The sequence below is a fragment of the Citrus sinensis genome, chromosome 3 (genome assembly GCF_022201045.2).
Source record: "Citrus sinensis cultivar Valencia sweet orange chromosome 3, DVS_A1.0, whole genome shotgun sequence".
Lineage (NCBI taxonomy): Eukaryota > Viridiplantae > Streptophyta > Magnoliopsida > Sapindales > Rutaceae > Citrus > Citrus sinensis.
Genome location: NC_068558.1, coordinates 36,992,739 through 37,011,455, shown reverse-complemented (window position 1 = coordinate 37,011,455; position 18,717 = coordinate 36,992,739). Strand labels below are relative to the sequence as shown.

Genomic DNA, 18,717 nt, shown 5'->3' with positions numbered 1-18,717 from the left:
CATAAAGACAAGGAATATCTAAACTAAGGAAGAAGGAAATCCGCGAAAATTTTGATGCTTCAAGAAATATTTGCGCAATCACTTTGGTTATTAAAATCTTTGTCACTCATGGGCACTCTTTTACAGTTTTGTGGCCGCTGGACATTACAGATTTTCCTTGTCATGGGGCTAGATCTCAATCAATGAAATTTTCTTACAAAAGTTTTAGAATCAAAGGGATTAGGAACAAGTATTCTCTACATAGGGACGCGATAAGTTGAGCCATAATTTATTTTTCAGGGTTAGCTTTATTATTACAGCCATCCTTTCAAAAAGCATGCCAAAGACGATATAATTTCACGATCAACTTCAGAATAAATCATAGTGTAAAAAATATATATATATATATGTAAAACTGCTTCACACGGAATGAGTAGGTTAATTACTAAATTAAGCCACCGGTATAAGGCACTGCAGTTTGCGGTAGCCAATTGTCCCCCAACAAGAAATTAGAAACGGTGAAATTGGCTGCATCTGTGGCATTGATGACGTGGTAACCAGGCCACGTCACCCTATTGGTAGTGTCTGATCCTGGCCCCGTGTTATTGTACTCGGCATAATACAACGTAGCTAGTGCAAAATCGCCGCTCCACTCGTGCCAACCAGCTGGGTTGATCAGACTGTCCATGAAAGATTGCATGTAAACAGTTCTAGAGTACTCCTTCCAAGGCCTCCCCAGATATGTCTGCACCGTTTGATTGCTCGAAGCAAGATCAGCGGATGCTGTGATCGTACAGTTATGGATGGACGTGCCCGTATTCTGGTTAGGATCGGTCCGACTTTGGGCGGTAATGGCGATGAACTGTCCATTCAGTGGCAGCCGGGGATATATATTGCAGTTTTGGAGTACAACGGCAGCGTTTCCGAATATGAAATCAACTGTGCCATATATGTCGCATTCTCTGTAGAATTGCCTTAGAGAATGTGTATATAGAGTATCTTGGTATCCCTCAAAGCTGCAGCTATAAAACGTAGAAAAATCTGCCCCACTACGAAGTGCCGCAGCCTGGCCCTTGCTTGGTCCAGCTGTATTCCTGAAAGTTATGCTCGATGCTACAAAGTTTGGTGCCACCACACCTACAATGATTAATCAATATATTTATAAGTTCTCATTAGAATAATTAGGTTCAAATTATATATATATATATATGTAAACATTTTTTAATTTCAAAAAACTTGAATTGTACTAAAATCTAGGACGAGTTTACAACGTTATAATAGGGTGAAAAGTGTTCCAGTTTATAACGTTGTAAACTTGTCCCGGATTGAAAGCCGGCTCTATATATATATGTATATATAGGTAGGTAGGTAGATTACTGAAGGTTGCAGAATTGAAAGTAGTCCACCCATCAGCGACGCTTCTGTTGCCTGTGATTATTGTCTGATTGATGCCGTCTCCTATCATCAGCAAATTGATCTTGTTCTTAGGAATGGATACGTATTCTTGATACACACCCGCGGTGATATAAATCAAAAAATACCCATTGCTAACATTAGTATTGTTTGGAGCAAAATTAATAGCATCAGTGATGGTGGAGAAATTTCCAGAGCCATCCTGAGCAACCGTAATAATGTCGGTCACCAAGACGCCTTGATCACCATCACCAGTACTTGTGAGTTTTCTCCCTCTTACTGCAGATTCGTAAATTGATCGTATTCGGTCAGACATTACCAGTGGTAAACGTCCGTTTTGACCCACCAGACGTTGCGTGCTAGAAGGCTGCCATGAAGTTATTATCTTCTTTTGATCACCAATCCAACCCTTTTTGAAAAGAGCAAGCAAGACACTGCTAAGTTTTATGTCCTCAAGTAGAGGGACAGAGAGGCCATTGTTTATGCTCTCGGAGGAATTAGCAGAGGCCTGAAGGCCATCGAAACAGGTCTGTTGGTTTGTTAAGATGGCACTAAGAAGAGCTTGCACGTCATCCGCTTGGATGGCAGGCAGAATTTGGCTAGTGGCATTGGCAGTTTGATAAGAGGTTGAAAGATAGTCCATGTTAAGATCAGCTAGTAAACGGCAATCTTCTAGAGCTCGGATTGCACCGATTGATAATGTGGATCCGGATTTAAGATAATTGTCAACTGAGTTGAGGAATTTTTGAGTTTGAGTTAAAGCTTTGCGGATGGATAAGCGACAATAGGTGTAGGTATCTGCGGTTTGGTTAGGGGAAGCAGCAGGAAGCACTGATTTGCAATCGGAAGGGTTTGGAGTGTACATGCAAATGGTTTCTGGCGGGACAGGAGTTGTTGGATCAACATCTGCTGCCGAACAAGATGGATAGGCAAAGAATAGAAGAGCAATGAGTATAGGTGATGTTTTGAGAAAGAAGAGCTTTAAAGCCATTAAATTAATTGCTTTAACGAGGGAAAGAGATTCAATTTGAATGATTTGGGTGTTATTTATTGTAAGTTTGACGAATTTATAGGAGGCAAATGTAGCTTTGCTTAATATTTTGTGATGAGTACAAAAGTATGGAAGTCAACTTGTAAGACTTTATAAAAAATAGTAATATGGAAGTCAACTTGTAAGACTTTAAAAAAAAAAGCATAATAATAATAATCAAAAGTTTAATGCTTCGCAACAATGAAATAAAAATGTTATTCCTTTTATTCCTTGAGGTTTTATTTGGGCAGTTTGATATTTCGCAACAATGAAACAAAAATGTTATTCCTTTTATTCCTTTGAGGTTTTATTTGGGCGAAGTTCTCCCACTCATTGCCTGACATACATTCTCTCACAAGTTATTCACAATACCTGATTTTGGTTTAATTTACTTAATTTATTGTAATTATTCTTATGATCCAAGGTTTCATAAGATTTGATCGGTTATATTCCGAGCACGAGGGCATATCAGAATTAAAAAATCTCGTCATTATCTTTATTCTTTCGTAGCTAGTAATCCCGTTGGCATAAACCATATTTACTTAAAGACTTTAGTGATCACATCTTATTAAGGTACCCAATTTATTAGACATTAATTTTAGTGAATCCAACCAATCCGTGGACGTATGGAAGATGTTCTTATTGGCAATGGTAAGTGTGTTTCTAGATTGGGGCTGCCTCGAATAAAGCCTATATATACGTGCTCAAATTGTGATTCCTTATTTCTTAGGAATTTTCCAGTTGACTATAATAGTTTAGATCATGTGGATCACTTGGGAATATAATTTTTTGAGGCAACAGAAGCAAAGTGGCGTGCATGAGAGGAATTTCATGCAAAGGCTGCCTGGAATGAAGCCTATATATACATGGATCAAATTGTTATTATTTAATTCCTTATAATCAGGAATTTGTCTATTGTTGAGCATTTAATATGGATATATTTTTAGAGGCATTAATTTTATATCAAAGAGTTATAAAATAAGATATATTAAGGTGGCGTTTGTTTTTTTATCTGAAATCTGAATAGACTTGAATTAGTCTGAGTTCTTAATAGATCAGAATGTCTGAATCTGAATAATATGTTTGTTTTTTTATCTGAATCTTGGAAAATAAGTATTAAGTTGTTTATTTTTTTCAACTGAAAAAGCTGAAAATATGTACTTTTACATTTGTATCCTTATTAAATTTGAATGTCAAATAAATAATATATTAAATACCACAATATTTTAACATTTATAAGTAAAACAATATTCAAGTGAATACACAATTATTTTGGAATTTTAATATATAAAATACCATAAATTTCAAATTTTATTGTATATAATATAAAAAAGAAAAAACATGGATATTTTTATGTGGGGTAAATGTCTATGGGTGAGTTTTGGGATAGACATGAAAAATAAATTATAAAACATGGATATTTTTGACATTAGTAAGTAATTGACTTAATTCAAATTTCTCCATTAAGTAAAAAGCCAAAAAAATTGGCTTATTTTATTAAGTCAAAATTATCTAAAAAGTCTCATTAAGTTATAAAAACAAACACTTTTAATTAACTTAATTAATTAAGTTAAGTTACTTTAAGTCATTAAGTTAAAAAAAAAACGACACCTAAATATTTATGAAAATATGGATTCTTTAGAAGGCACATCCTAGCACACCTCTACTAGGATTGTTTTGTGAGGCATTGACTATAAAAAGGGGGTGCATTACACATAAAAGACACATTTGCTATTATCACAAAAGCCCAGAGAAGTGAAAATCAAGCAAGCGGCAGAACACCACAAAAGCAGAAGGTGTGCATGATTTGAAGTCATCTACACCCCTTGCTTAGAATTTAATTATTCAAGGAGAAAGGACGTCTAAATCTAGGGGTGGTAGTTTAGGTCAGAATTTGTTTATTCAATTCGATTCAATGTGAATTAAATAGATTTTGGTTTGAAAAAATTAATTCATTCAATAAATAGGTGAATTTGATTCGATTCTCTAATTAAACGAATTGAATTTAGGTTTCAAAACATTGATTCATTTATTTATTTAGAATTTGTTTAATAAATGGGTCATACACAAATTGAATATGACCCATTGGTTTATTATTCGTTTAATTAAATTTCTTATTTATACTTAAATATGTATAAAATTTTTTAAGATTAATATAGAAATTATAAATGATAATAAGTTTGCATCTTGTAAGAGGGTAAATTTCATCCTACCTCCTTATTAGATTGACATACTTCAATTTACCCTCAAAAAATATGAAAACTTCAACTTGTCCCCTAAAATATGTTAAATTTAACCATTGATTGACGTTAACTCACTAAAATACAATAATATCCTTGTTAATTATAAAATAGATTATCTTACTATTATACTTATGTTGGATAGATATATCTTTTATACCCTCCTATTTCTAAAATAAAACTAATTCAAACTTTATGTGCATCATTGACAAAAATACCCTTCAATCTATTTTTTTTAAAATAAATCAAATTCTCAATAATAATATCTCATAAAGCAAGAATGTTTCATATTAACCCAACCAAAAACCACCTGAAAATCTCTTTCTACACACAGTTACAAAGAAAATCTCACCCACAATCCATGAAGATTCTCATATTTAAATAAAAATTATAAATTTTTAAATAAAAATCTCAAAATCTATAAAAAAAAAAGGAAATTTTTTTTTCTCTGTCTCTTCTTCTTTCTTTGTCTTCTTCGTTCCATTCCCTGTTCGTCTTCTTCTTTGTCATTTTTTTTCTTTCCTTTGTCTCACAGTTAACAACTCCACAATCACTTTTAAATCAAAATTAGCCCAACAAAACCCATAGCCGCACGCAGCAATGTCCAACAAAATCCATGGCCGTGTGTGGCCATTCCAAGCAAGCCCGCGGCCATGCCAAGCAAACCCACCCATGGCCACATGAGGCCATTCCAAGCAAGCCCATAGCCACGCGCGCCATGCTAAGCAAAACCAATGGCTGTGCACCGCCATTGCCAAGCAAGCCCATGGTTGCATGCGACCGTTCCAAGCAAGCCCGTGGCTACGCTCGACCATTCCAAGTAAGGCTATAGTCTTGCGTAGCCATGTCAAGCATACGATGATCCAAGCGATTGATTCCAACAAATTCGATCAGAATTTGATTCGTTTATTCATTTTCCCACACCTATCTAAGTCCCTCACTCGGGGGCACTGGCCTAACCGGCTTTGAAAAAATTTTTAAGAACAATTTCAAATCAGATTTTACTTCCTATAAATTTGTGAAAGTGTCTTATTTGAGTGTTCAAAATAAGATTGCTTTAGGCCCCTCATTGATTATGAAAAGTTTAGTACTTTCCTCTAGTTCCAAAATTGAATTAGTTTGCTGTTAGTTTAGAAACCAATTTTTTTGTGCAGAAATAAATCAATGAATTTTATAGTTATAGTGTCTTATATTGTTTTTGAAATTTCTGAAATTATATTATATTTTTAATTAAACACATAATTAAAAATCTAATAAGGATGTAAGTAGTAAATATGACATCTATATGGATGAAACATGCATTAGTCAAAATGTGCTTTGAAGTTTTTTTTTAAAAATAAAAACATGTTTTAAATTTTGTGTCGGAACAAACCGATGAATTCTTACTAAATATATAGTGGTGACACATATGTTTTGGTAAAACGATTTTGCGGTAAAATAGAAAAAAATGAATATAATTACTAGCAATCTCCATTCACCATGAAGAAAAGAACATTTAGACTAAGGAAGAAACAAAATCTCTATACTTCATTCGGAATATCCGTTTTTGTTCTTATTTTCTTTTTTTATACGAGATTTTGAAATTATAAATCATTATGTCTTCCTTTTTTATCTATTTATTTTTTGTTATATATATATACAGAGAGAGAGAGACTTTAGCACCTGAATCTATTCTACACCTATTACTATTTCTACGTATACAGACCTATACATTACCATATATTTGAACTGTAATTTAAACATCATGTTCCCCCTTAATTGACTCTTCCGGGTAACGGATGCCTCCCACCGTTCATCATTTTTCAACCAGATATCAGTTCATGATTGTAACCAAACTTGGAAACATATCTGTAAGTTTTCGAAGGACCATGGCCACTTGCGACCTCCATGGGGATAATGTCACCTTGTATGAAAGCTGGAGCTCATCCCATTAGCTACAAAACGCCTGCCGAGAAGCAATTACGACTACCGGAGCTGCCCAGAGCGGAATAGAAATCCTGAACAAAGAACTTCATACGTCTTATGCCCACGGAATTCAATATCTCGAGGCATTCCTGCAAATCCGAGTAACTGTCAAGCATCACCATTCCTCTTCGATGACTAAATACTTGAGCCGAAATGTTCCGTTTTGCAGTTTGAGCCTCCTTGCAACTTCCTCGTACAGTTCGAAACACCCTGTGGAAGGATCAAACTTGAAGTGATAATATCTTCTTTATAAGTAGCTTTTACGTTTATTTTAGACCAATGTCATCAGAGCCGTTGATCCGTCTGTCATGCCCGAAGTAGTAGGATGGTTATGTTCGATAATTCCATCATCACCGTCCATTCTTGTATCCATATGGCCAAGGAATTTCAGCTCTGAGACACAAAGTGACATTCAGAACTCTCTAATTCCTTGTTATTCAGATGCAATTTTTTTCCTCCATTTCGTAATAAGAACCCATGGCAGCGGTTTCAGGAGTGAACTTTTTCGAGCATTAAATTCTTGAATTATTGAACCAGCTGCCACAAAACCAAATGCTGCGGAGCCAAATTTTATTCCATCTTGCTTCCTCAAACAGAGTCAAGAACTGTTTGCATTTTCAAAAGGTTAGCTACTGTTATTTACAGTGGCAAAACAAATGAACAATGGCAATGATTCTGTTCTACACTACAATGACTGTTTTTTCAAGATAATTATAAATATTTTAATAAATTTATCATAAAAAATCAAATCCCGATAAACATATGAACCTGCATAAACTTTCATTAAACATGAAATCTCACCCGCAATGCTTTTTACAGTGTCCTTAAAACTCCCAGAAAAGTATTGCTGAAGAACACTTAAGCTCACATTTTTATCTGCAGTTTACTCCTTTTCTTCTCCACATGCCTTCTTGATCTACTCACCACCTGCAATGAAAGCATGCATGCACAAACCCTTGCATATCAGCGTCATTCACATAACAAGCTGTACCCTTCAATGCATAGAAGGCTTTTTCCATCTGAACTGGTATTACTATGTCTAACACGTACTTAATAACTTCGTCCACAGCTTCCTCATCGTAATTACAGGGAATCCATGTTGGAGCGAGAAGCAATCTATGTTCATGACATACAGCTTATAGAACCGTTCTTGACATCAGTTATCTCAGCTAAGGCTGCTTTTTTATTCCTTGAGATCCACTGAAAAATAACAGATAATCTTAGAGAAAGCAGACATTGCAAAACAAAAAGTAGTCTTAAATATATTTTTCTTCTTCTATTCAAATTTAAAATAAATAAACGAATAAAGGAATCTCTTCTTTTACTTTCACAGCAACGGAGAGCAAATTTAACCAATACATCCGCTGTGTGATTACAAGTTCTTGACCCATCTCTAATCCTGAAATCATGTTTTGATAACAACATACACTACAGAACTGAAGTAATTCAAAACAACTACGTTAGTCCTAGTACAAACTGTACAATCCGCAACGAATCCGACTCAACAATCAGCAAAGATAAACAAATCTCACTAGCAACTTGCTAGTAGCAAGCCATAATCTAAAGCGTAAGGCATCTGCCTCAACAATATCAAAATCATCTGAAATGTGAAAAAAGAAAAAATGTCACGATACCAATACCAACTTCACTATTTAGCATAACGATGGATCACAAAAATTTTTTAAAAAAAAATCAAAATTGTGAAAACATCCTACAAATACAGTTGAGCACGCCACTGATGTTTCAATGGAAATCAAATTGATGTACAAATGCTCTGTTTTGCCGAAATGATTAGCTTGAATTTAAGAGAGAGAGTGAAAATCAAATTTGAAATGTCAAATTGTTTGTACTTATGTACATGCCAAATTTTTGGTGAATGTTGTAAACTTGTATTCCCTTGAGAAATTGAGTCGACTCCGACCACAGCATAATCGACAAATCCACGATGTACTCCTACAATTAAAGGGGCTCAAATAGAAATTGTTTGTGTTCGAAGGGTTATGATTATGAATCGATTGATAAGTAGAGATGGCCAACAGGCTAGGCAACACGTGTCCGTGTAGCACAACATGGCACAAGCACGTTTTAGGCAAGTGGGCTTTAAAAGCACAGCATGATTAGAGATAAGTTAAAACACAATACGTGAAAATACTCGTAATAAGCACATTTGACTTTTTAATAAAAGTAAACTTAAAATTGAAATTGAATCTTTTAATATATTTTATCAGCGTAAGTTTTTTAAATTCATTTGATTCTTAATTTTAAAAAAAAACTCTAATTGTTTTATATTTATAATTTATTAAAGGCTAACCCTATGTTACGTTGGATGTAACATACACTCAAAAGTAAAAATATCTGTTAGCACCCCTACATTTTATGGAAACTACATTAATCGAATTAAAAGAAATACTTTTAAATCTTAAAGAAGAAATGAGAGAAATTAAACAAGAAATAGGAAAGATAAAAATAGAATTATCAACAATTCAGATAAGCCGAAAGAAAAATAAAAAAGTTGAGAAACTTGAAATAATAAAATCAGGAATAATAGGGACAAGCATTGAAAAACATATGACAAAACCTCAACCAGGAAGTTATGATGACTGGTTTATAAAAACCCAGTATCCAAAAATATTAGAGGAATCAGAAAAGTTAAAAGCAGAATTAAAAAGAGAAGAAAAGGGAAAAGAAAAATTAGAGATAAAAGAAAATACACCTAGTGACACAGAATAATGGAAAATACATTAGAAGAATTAACAGAAAAATTTAGTGATATTAACCTTAGTGATTTAGAAGAATTTGAAAAAGAATATCAATTAAAGATGAATGTTGCTGGAGGTCCAGAATTAAAACCTGATATTGGAGAACCTAGCCATAGATATGAAACAAATAAAAAGAAAAATAGACCTTTTTATGAATACTATCCGCCCGTTAAAAATACCCCTTGGAAAAAAGATTACCAACCTAATAATGACCATTTGATGCCAATAAGCAATGCAGGTACATTTTTAGACTTAGATTGTAAAATAGACCCTCGAAAAGCTTTAGTAGAATGAGGAATGCAAATGAAATTATTTTTTATATTCAATGGATCCAAAGATGATTGGAATGTAGATACTGAAGAAGAAAAAATAAATATATTAACAGATATACTAATAGCAAGTTTTACAGGAAATGTATTTAATTGGTGGAAAGGATTAAGTGACGATACACAAAAATTAATAAAAGATTCAACCAAAATAGCATTAGGAAAAGATAAAGGATTAGGAATAGAGAGAATAATCGAATACATTGCTAGTGAATTCTTAGGAGAAGATTGGTTACAAAATACAGAAAATGAAGCAAAATATGATAAATTAAATGCTAGAATGAAATTAATAAACCTGACAATCTGTAATATGTGTTTTGTAAAAGAATATACATGTGAATTTAGTAAATATTATTATACACAATTCATGAGTCATGAAGACCAAAACATTTATAAAAATTTGTATTATTCTAAATTACCTTATCCATGGAATGGATATTTCATAAATGAATATGAGAAATATAATAATAAAAGTGATAGTAGAATCCCAGATACATTAGGATCTAGGATCAGATTTTTAAATACAAGATTAAGTGAAATTTGTATCCAAAGAAGTTTAATAAAAAAGAGTAAAAATATAACAAAAATATGTTGTGAAAAGACAGAAATGCCTACCCAATGGGGATGTTATGTACCTCATAAAAAACGCAGGAAATCTTATAATAAAGAAAAGAGATATAAAAAATATAACAATTTTAAGAAAAAATATAAAAAATCAGGAAGAAAATATTATAAAAGAAAATATAAAAACCAGAGAAAAATATTAGATAAGTCCAAATGTAAATGTTGGAATTGTGGAGAAATAGGGCATATAAGTACAGATTGTACAAGAAAGAAAAAAGTTAAACTCTTAAAAGAAGATTTTGAAAATATAGAAAGTGACTTAGAGGAAATAAATAACTTATCTGACTATATAGGAGAGGAAATTTATATGGCTGAAGAATCTGAAAATGAATCAGAATAAAGAAGAGTTATTAGATAATGAAAAAATAGAAGAGATAGAAGAAATAGAAAAAGAAGAAAACAAAAGTGGATACAGCCTTGTTGCTACTTTTAACAAAGAAAAATATAATAAACTTTTAAAATTAAATATGGAAAAACCAGAATATGGAATAATCCATAGATTTAGAGATATGTTTAAAAGAAAACGAATAATATTACATGAATATTATGAACAAGAAAAAGCTGTGACAATTACACAAGCTGAAGGGAATATTAGATTTAGTTTAATAAATAAAAGATCCATAGAACTAGCACTGAGAAAAATAAAAAATGAGTCAACTAAAGAAAAAATTCAATATGTATATCTCGCTGAGATACAAATCTTAATAAAATCTCTTTTTAAAGAAGGAATAGATAGCCCAATAGTATTATCATTGCATGATCAAAGATTTACAGATCCTAAGATAGGACATCTTGGAACAATAGAAGGAAATTTATGTTATACTAAATTATTATTTACTTGTCACCCTAGATATTGTGTACACATTAAAGATAAGAACATAGACGAAACATTAAGCTTACATTTTAAGTTATTAAAGAAAAATTTAATGAAAGAAGGTAATAGAATAATGACAATACATTACTCAGCTTTATATAGTTTCTGTAATTCAAATTACGGAGAAATATATGGTAATAAACCTTACATCGAGATAAATAAAGATTGTGAAGATATCATAACATTTATAGAACCAGTAATCCAAGATTACAAAATCCCTATAAATTATGAATTAAATATCGATGATAAAAAACAATTTTTAGATAATAGTAATGAAAATTCCATTATTCCTATAAGCTTTGCTGGAAGAACCTTAATAAGAGGAAGTTCTTCTAGAAGATTAAACACTGATAAGCAAATAATTAAATCGGTACCAACAAATAATGTGGTAAAAATACTTGGACAATACTTTAATGGAATAGATTATACAACAAAAGTACCTATACTATTAGACACTGGCACAAGCCATAATTATATGAATCACACAAAAAATAAAGGACTCTTAGTAAAAGAAAAGGAAGTTCCGTATGAGTATACTGACTTCAATGGGAATAAACATATTTGTAAACAAGAAGTTAAAGTCCCTATAATAATAGAAGGACTTAGAATAATAGTAGCCTGCTATATAGATTCATTCATGACTACAGACCCTGAAAAACATATAGTACTAGGAAATAGTTTTTTAAATGATTTAGAATATTACAAAATTGAACCTAATAAGATAACTTTCTTAATCCAAGGACAAACAATAATTTGTTACACATGTTAAAACAAGCTTATGTAAAATACCCTATGTCTGTATATATACAAATAAACATAACCGAAAAAGATATAGATACTTGTGCTTTGTTAGACACTGGTAGTGAAATAACTATTATGAAATCCTTTTTATCTAATAAATGGGAATCTAATGGAAAATTAAAAATTATTGGTATTACAGGAGATAAACAACATGTCAATCAATCTATTTTAAATTTTGAAATCTTACTAGGAAGTAAAGTAGTACGTATTAACCAAATATTCCAATACAATAATATGGATTGTGATATCCTTTTAGGAAATGACTTCATCCAACAGTTCCAATATTATCAACAAACACCTTATATGATCACTTTAAAAACCCCTTGTAATCATATTCTCCGCATACCTCGCGAATTGAAGCCCTATAGAGTTCAGCCAGCCCAGCGTGGTGATAAGTATATTTATGAAAAACATTATTTAATACAAAAAGGACAAAGTTATAATATACAACTAGAAACAATAAAATCACAGCTTGAGCAAGTTTATAAAGAGAATCCCTTAGCATTATGGAAACCAGATCATCCTAGAGCAAAAATTGAATTAATTGAAAATAGGATTATAAGACTAAAACCTATGATGTATACAGAAGAAGATAGAGAAGAATTTAAAATCCAAATAAAAGAATTATTAAATTTAAAACTTATTAGAAATAGTAATAGCCCGCATAATAGTCCAGCTTTTATGGTTAGGAAAAGAGCAGAACAGGTTAGAGGAAAAGCGAGAATGGTAATAAACTACAAAGAACTAAATAAATATACAAAATTTGATGGATATTTTCTCCCAAATAAGGAAGTACTGATAAATCTTGTAAAAAATAAAACATATTATTCAAAATTTGATTGTAAGTCAGGATTTTGGCAAATAAAGATGGAAAATGATAGTATCCCCTACACAGCCTTTAGTACCCCACAGGGTCATAATGAATGGTTAGTAATGCCCTTTGGATTAAAAAATGCTCCACAAATTTTTCAAAGTAGGATGGATAAAATATTTAAAGACTACAATTACATTATAGTCTATGTTGATGATATATTGATAGCTTCAGAAACAATAGAAGAACATAGACACCATTTGAAAGAATTTGCTAATACATGTATTAGAGAAGGGATAGTACTGTCCAGTAAAAAAGCAGTAATAGAGCATAAGAAAATAGAATTTTTAGGAATGATACTTGATAAACAATGAATCAAACTCCAGAGCCATATAGGAAGAAAAATAATTGAGTTTCCAGATAAATTAGAAAATAAACAACAAATACAAAAATTCTTGGGATGTTTGAATTATGCAGAAGGATTTATAAAAGACCTATAAAAAAAGAGAAATATACTCCAAAAATTATTAAGAAAAAATAATACTAGGGGATGGAATGAGGAACATACAGAAACTGTAAAAAATTTAAAAGAAGAATGTAAAAACCTTCCGACTTTAAGACTACCAGATGAAAAAGATAGATTAGTAATACAAACAGATGCGTCTGACTTATATTGGGGAGCAATACTTAAAACAGATATAAATGAAATTTGTCGATACACTAGTGGAACGTTTAACCAAGCTCAGGTTAATTATCCTGTACATGAAAAAGAACTCCTTGCAATATACAAAGGAATTAAAAAATTCTCATTATTTCTGCTTAAAAAACAATTTACTGTAGAAACTGATAATTCTCAGGTAAACTCCCTTATTAATAGGATTTTACCAAATGAACCCCAGTATAGAAGATTGCATAGATGGCAAGTTTATCTGTCATATTATAATTTCAAAATTGTCCTTATAAAAGGAATTAACAATTTTCTTGCAGATTTCCTAAGCAGGAACATAGAATTTGGAGAATGAATCCCGAAGTTAATAGAATCATCGGGAAAATAGAAGCTGAAGTACAAAGGCTCAAAACAGAAGCATCTGATATAATTGATGCAATAAACTATTTGAAAGAAGCTTCTGAGGCTCATGAAAAAGGAGTAAATTTGTTAGAATCATACATAGACGACCTAACAAAAGCTCTCTCTATAAACACAAGCCCAATAAACATTAACCCAATAAATATCGGAAGCAGTAGTGGACCCTTCAAAGAAGATAAACCAATCTCTGACCCAGTTCCTAATAAAGTCATATCTATAGAAGTCGAGTCTCCAAAATCAGAACTTCCAAAAAAGTTCATAGAAATAAACAATCCTTATACAGAAGAAGAGGAGAAACCCCTGAATCCAAAAGAAGAAGAATATAAACAATTCTCCATATGGGTGTACTCCACTTGTTCTCACAAGAATACAATTTTCAAAGCACCAGGAAAAAATATGTATCCAAGAATGATTGCTACAAAAGGAGCAGACCCACTCCTTGTTGGAAAGATAGCAAAATACGGGTATTTAGATCTAGTCTATCCGGATATAAATCTTCAGGAAATAGCCAGCCTTGATGACTTGTTAATAAAAGAAGTATCAAGGTTCGCCCAAAAAAGACCCATATACCTAAAATTCTACACCATAAGCCCAGAATACTATCAGAACATAGAATATCAAGCCTTTTATATGATCTCTATAGGTCATCTCACTAAGAATTTCAAGGTCGAAGTTGGGACAGATTATACAAATATTCCACACATAAATGAACCTTGGATCAGAACACGAAGAGCCAGAGGAATAAAGGCCATATGGAGCATAGCCAAAGATCTATACAAAAGAAATTTCAGAACCATCATCAAATTCCAGAACTACATTCTCATAACATCTGAAGACAGCCATACACCATCAAATCTGTTATTAGACTTCATCAATGAAATAAGCACTATGCGTTTCCCCAGTAGCAGTAAAACTATGGAGCAAGCTTTTCAACTCATGGAAGTGGCAGACAGCATAAAGAAGATGCCCGACAAGAAGTGGCAGACAGCATAAAGAAGATGCCCGACAAAATAAGGAAAATGTCAAACAACAGAAAAGATGCTAAAGTAAGTGATATGTAACGTCAGCAATGATGTAAGAAGCCCAATCATAGAAGGGCAATAATGTAATAGAACGAAGGCAATAATGTAAAAGACCCAAACATAAGAGGGCAAGAATGTAATCTTTTTTTGATATAAATAAGAGAAAAAAGAAGAAAGGCTCTCAGAGCTTAATCACAAAATCCCTTCCAAAAAACTCTCTGAAAAATGAATAACTAAACAACTCTTCAGCTCAGAATCCAGAATCAAACCATCAGACATCATAAACAAAACAACACCTAAGAAAGGAAAGAGAAACCTAAATTTGTTCAAAGTTTCTAAGCACAACGATCAAAATCCATACAGTAAGGCCGCTCGAGTCCGCTGATCCCGTTAAAGCAAGGAGGCTGTTGAGGGAATAAGGACAACCAGGCTGCAGGTCACTGGAAGAGGATCGAAAGGCAAAGAAATAAGAGCAATTCAGGTAATAATTCTCAAACCTTATCTTTTGGTGGAAGTTTGTTGATGATTAATGATGAGGAGATTTATGGAGGAAGAGCTAATTTAAAAACATGAATAACGATATTTTACTTGGGAATTCTAAAGAATATATGATAAATTCTACAACTAGAATAACATATAATGACTATATGATGATAATAGACTTTAACCTAGGATCTTTTAAACAAAGTTCATATCTTTTAAGTAAAGAAGAGCTAGTTAGAACAGAAGATCTACAAGCAGTATATACTCTTAAATTACCAAAAGAAATAAAAAGAAAAATTATAAACCATATCGAAATAGATAATTTAAAACATAATATAATTATGTTGACAATAGAGCAAGGAATTGACATAGCTTTAGCATATATGGAACATGAAATTCGAGAAATTGGACCATCGTACATAAATTACGAAGAAAATTCGGATAATGAAGAACTTGAAATATAGGCGTTTAGTAAAATAAAACAAACAAATAAACTGATTGTAAGGTATATCGGCAAGCAACCCATGACGTAAATTGGATAGACGATCCCTATTGGGCGTTAGTATCCTCTGCACTTTGGGATAACAAGCCACGTACCTATAATCAGAATATTTTGTAAATATAGATACTCAAAGGGAAATTAGATACTATTTTAGTATAATAAATAATAATATATACTTTATACAGATCGAATTATTTTATGAGATGACTAATAATCCTGCATACATTTTGGAAACTAATAGTAATTATTATGACTTTTATTTTCCTAGTCTTCTGAATAATATACCTAGGGTAATAGAAGGAGAACAAGTTATTGCTTTATATGTAAGAAATAATAATAATAGAAGTTATAACATGTATACCTTATAAAAATAAAAATTTCTTAATAATATTGTTTATTGTTTTAGTTTTCTGCATTTCTTTATTCTATTATTTTGGTTTTTCTGTTGTTTATATTTTAGTTTTTTAGTTTTTAGTTTTTTTTTAGCACACAGTGCAAGATGGTATCAGAGCCATAAGAACAAAATTATGGACCCAATACAGTCGATAGTTAATAGTTTGTATACATTAAAGGTATATAATAAAGGAGAAATAAAGAATTTGGTAAAAGCTTTAAAAACTGATAAAAATAATATAAGAAATATAGAAATTGAACTAACTGAAGAACTTAGAGAAAAAAACATAGATACCTCAGGAGGAGAAATATTGATAGAAAAGAAAATGAAATTTATTGATAAATTTATACAATTTTTAATATATTGGTATAAAACTGAAACATTATGAACCAAGCAGTTAATACAATACAGGAATTAATAAACAGCACGGAACATATGCATTTAGGATGGGAAAATATAGTAAATACATATATAAATTTAATAAATCAAAAAATAGATTTATTAGAGCAAGAAAGAATAGGTTTAATAAATTTAGGACCAGAAATATATTCTGAATTCATAGATCTATATGAGTTTGATAATCATTTGTTGTTATTAAAAGAAATAAATACAACTCTGGAAAGGATAAAAAATAGGTGTAGAAGAGATGGAAGGAGACAAATACTCCCTCAATTATAGAAAATAAACAAACATTAAGGGACTCAAATGAAATTTACCAAGCAGAATAAAACAAAAAACATAAGGTACATTGATCGTAACTTAGGCGCTCCCTTTATTAAATGAATAGATGATATCGTAATTTTAATAAATAAAATTATATATACCATAATTTTATAAAATATATGTATTAATGTGATCATAGGCTATGGTCTATGACTATATGTAAGTCCAAGTTAACAATTAAGTTAACCCTTAAGAAAAATTTAATGTTGTTGTTGTTGTTAAATATTAAAAAAGAATTCTAACACCATAGGGTCTAACTTAGTAGTTAGTATTACATTCTCTCACTATTATATGTTTATTATTATTATTGAATATGGTCTTGAGTTTTGAACTTTTGACTCTATTGCATTTGACTAAAGGCACATGTGACAAGACTAAAAAATGTTGATAAACTCCCTAGTATAAGAATGTCTAATTATAACATAACCTGTTGACTTTGGCGTCAATCCATGGGGAAAATATTTAATTTGTAATTTCCTTTAAATTACCTAAGAACTAAAAATAAAATTTAAATACACCCTATTTAATTTAAGTGAAACTATGGAAATAAATTGTTAGGGTTATAGGTTCATTCTTAGTAGTAGATATAATTTAACAATTTCTTTTTAGTTAAATTTATTGCGCAAAAGATTAATTAATAAATTAACATTATTTTCCCATTAATATTATCACAGATTAAGTACTTATTGCGCTCAATTTGTTTACAAAAGTCAAAGTACTATTTTACAATACTTTATACTAAGATATTAAGAATCTATTGTGCCAAACTCTCTTATTTATCTACGATAAATCGAAATTTCAAAATATAAAATATGGATTAAATTAAATAAAAAATAATTTAATTTATATAATTAAAAATAGAATTTGACTAAATTATATTTTTTTACTAAGAGTTTCACCTTAGGCAACTCCTACTTATTATTATTATTATTATTATTTAATTATTTATTTTGTTTTATAACAATTATTGGCTGCCACTTGACTATCAATTGACAAAGTGGCTCACTTTTTTAATTATTTTATTTTTTATTTTTATATTAATCTAATCCATATTCTTTGTCTCCCACTTCCAACTTCGATTCTTCCTTATTCCTGAAATATAAATTAACATACTATAATTTAATTTAACATAAATTATATTAAGGGAACATAAAAATAATTTATAAGTTATGAGCTCATTAATCAACATTGTAGGTGAAAAAAAATGATAATTTTAACTTTTATTAAAAATACATTTTCTAATGTTAATTACCCTGCAACATGTTTATTGCAAGACCTTAGCAATCAAAGCGATATTATCAAGTGAAATTCAAATGCAAATTGAAATCTTCTTCTTCCTCTTCTTTGTTTTTTTAGGGTAATTATGTTTACTTTTTTATTCCGATTAATGACAACAATCAAATAAAAGTACAGACATTATCTCTGACCTAAAAAAATATTAGCCCCAGACTAAACATTCACATAAATCAATCAAATAAACTCATGCAAAATGATCAATTATAAAATCTATATTAACCAAGCTACTTTAAAAAATAACATGTCAAAACCCAAAATCTCATGCATAAAACAATGCCACTCTCAAAAGAAAATAATCGCCAATAAAAACAGTCACTCTAAGGAATGGTAAATTGAGAGAAAATAATAGAAAAATAATATCGTACACTCTCACCAATATGAAAGAATA

General features: G+C 31.0%; 1 protein-coding gene across 1 annotated transcript; it reads right to left on the bottom strand.

Annotated features, from left to right (window-relative positions):
* Positions 1–409: 409 nt before the first annotated feature.
* On the bottom strand, positions 410–2,383 carry LOC102614257 (probable pectinesterase/pectinesterase inhibitor 20). The gene is made up of 2 exons (XM_006478702.3): positions 1,357–2,383; positions 410–1,116 (listed from the first exon to the last, which is right to left on the bottom strand). Exons 1-2 carry the CDS (start codon positions 2,381–2,383, stop codon positions 425–427), a joined length of 1,719 nt encoding a protein of 572 aa, XP_006478765.2. The 3' UTR covers positions 410–424.
* Positions 2,384–18,717: the final 16,334 nt, after the last annotated feature.

Bases quoted from the DNA above. Each gene is read 5' to 3' on its own strand.
- LOC102614257 (XM_006478702.3), bottom strand. From the start codon at position 2,383: ATGGCTTTAAAGCTCTTCTTTCTCAAAACATCACCTATACTCATTGCT. The intron at 1,117-1,356 runs GTAATCTACCTA...TAATCATTGTAG, and splicing joins TTTCAATTCTGCAACCTTCA to GTGTGGTGGCACCAAACTTT.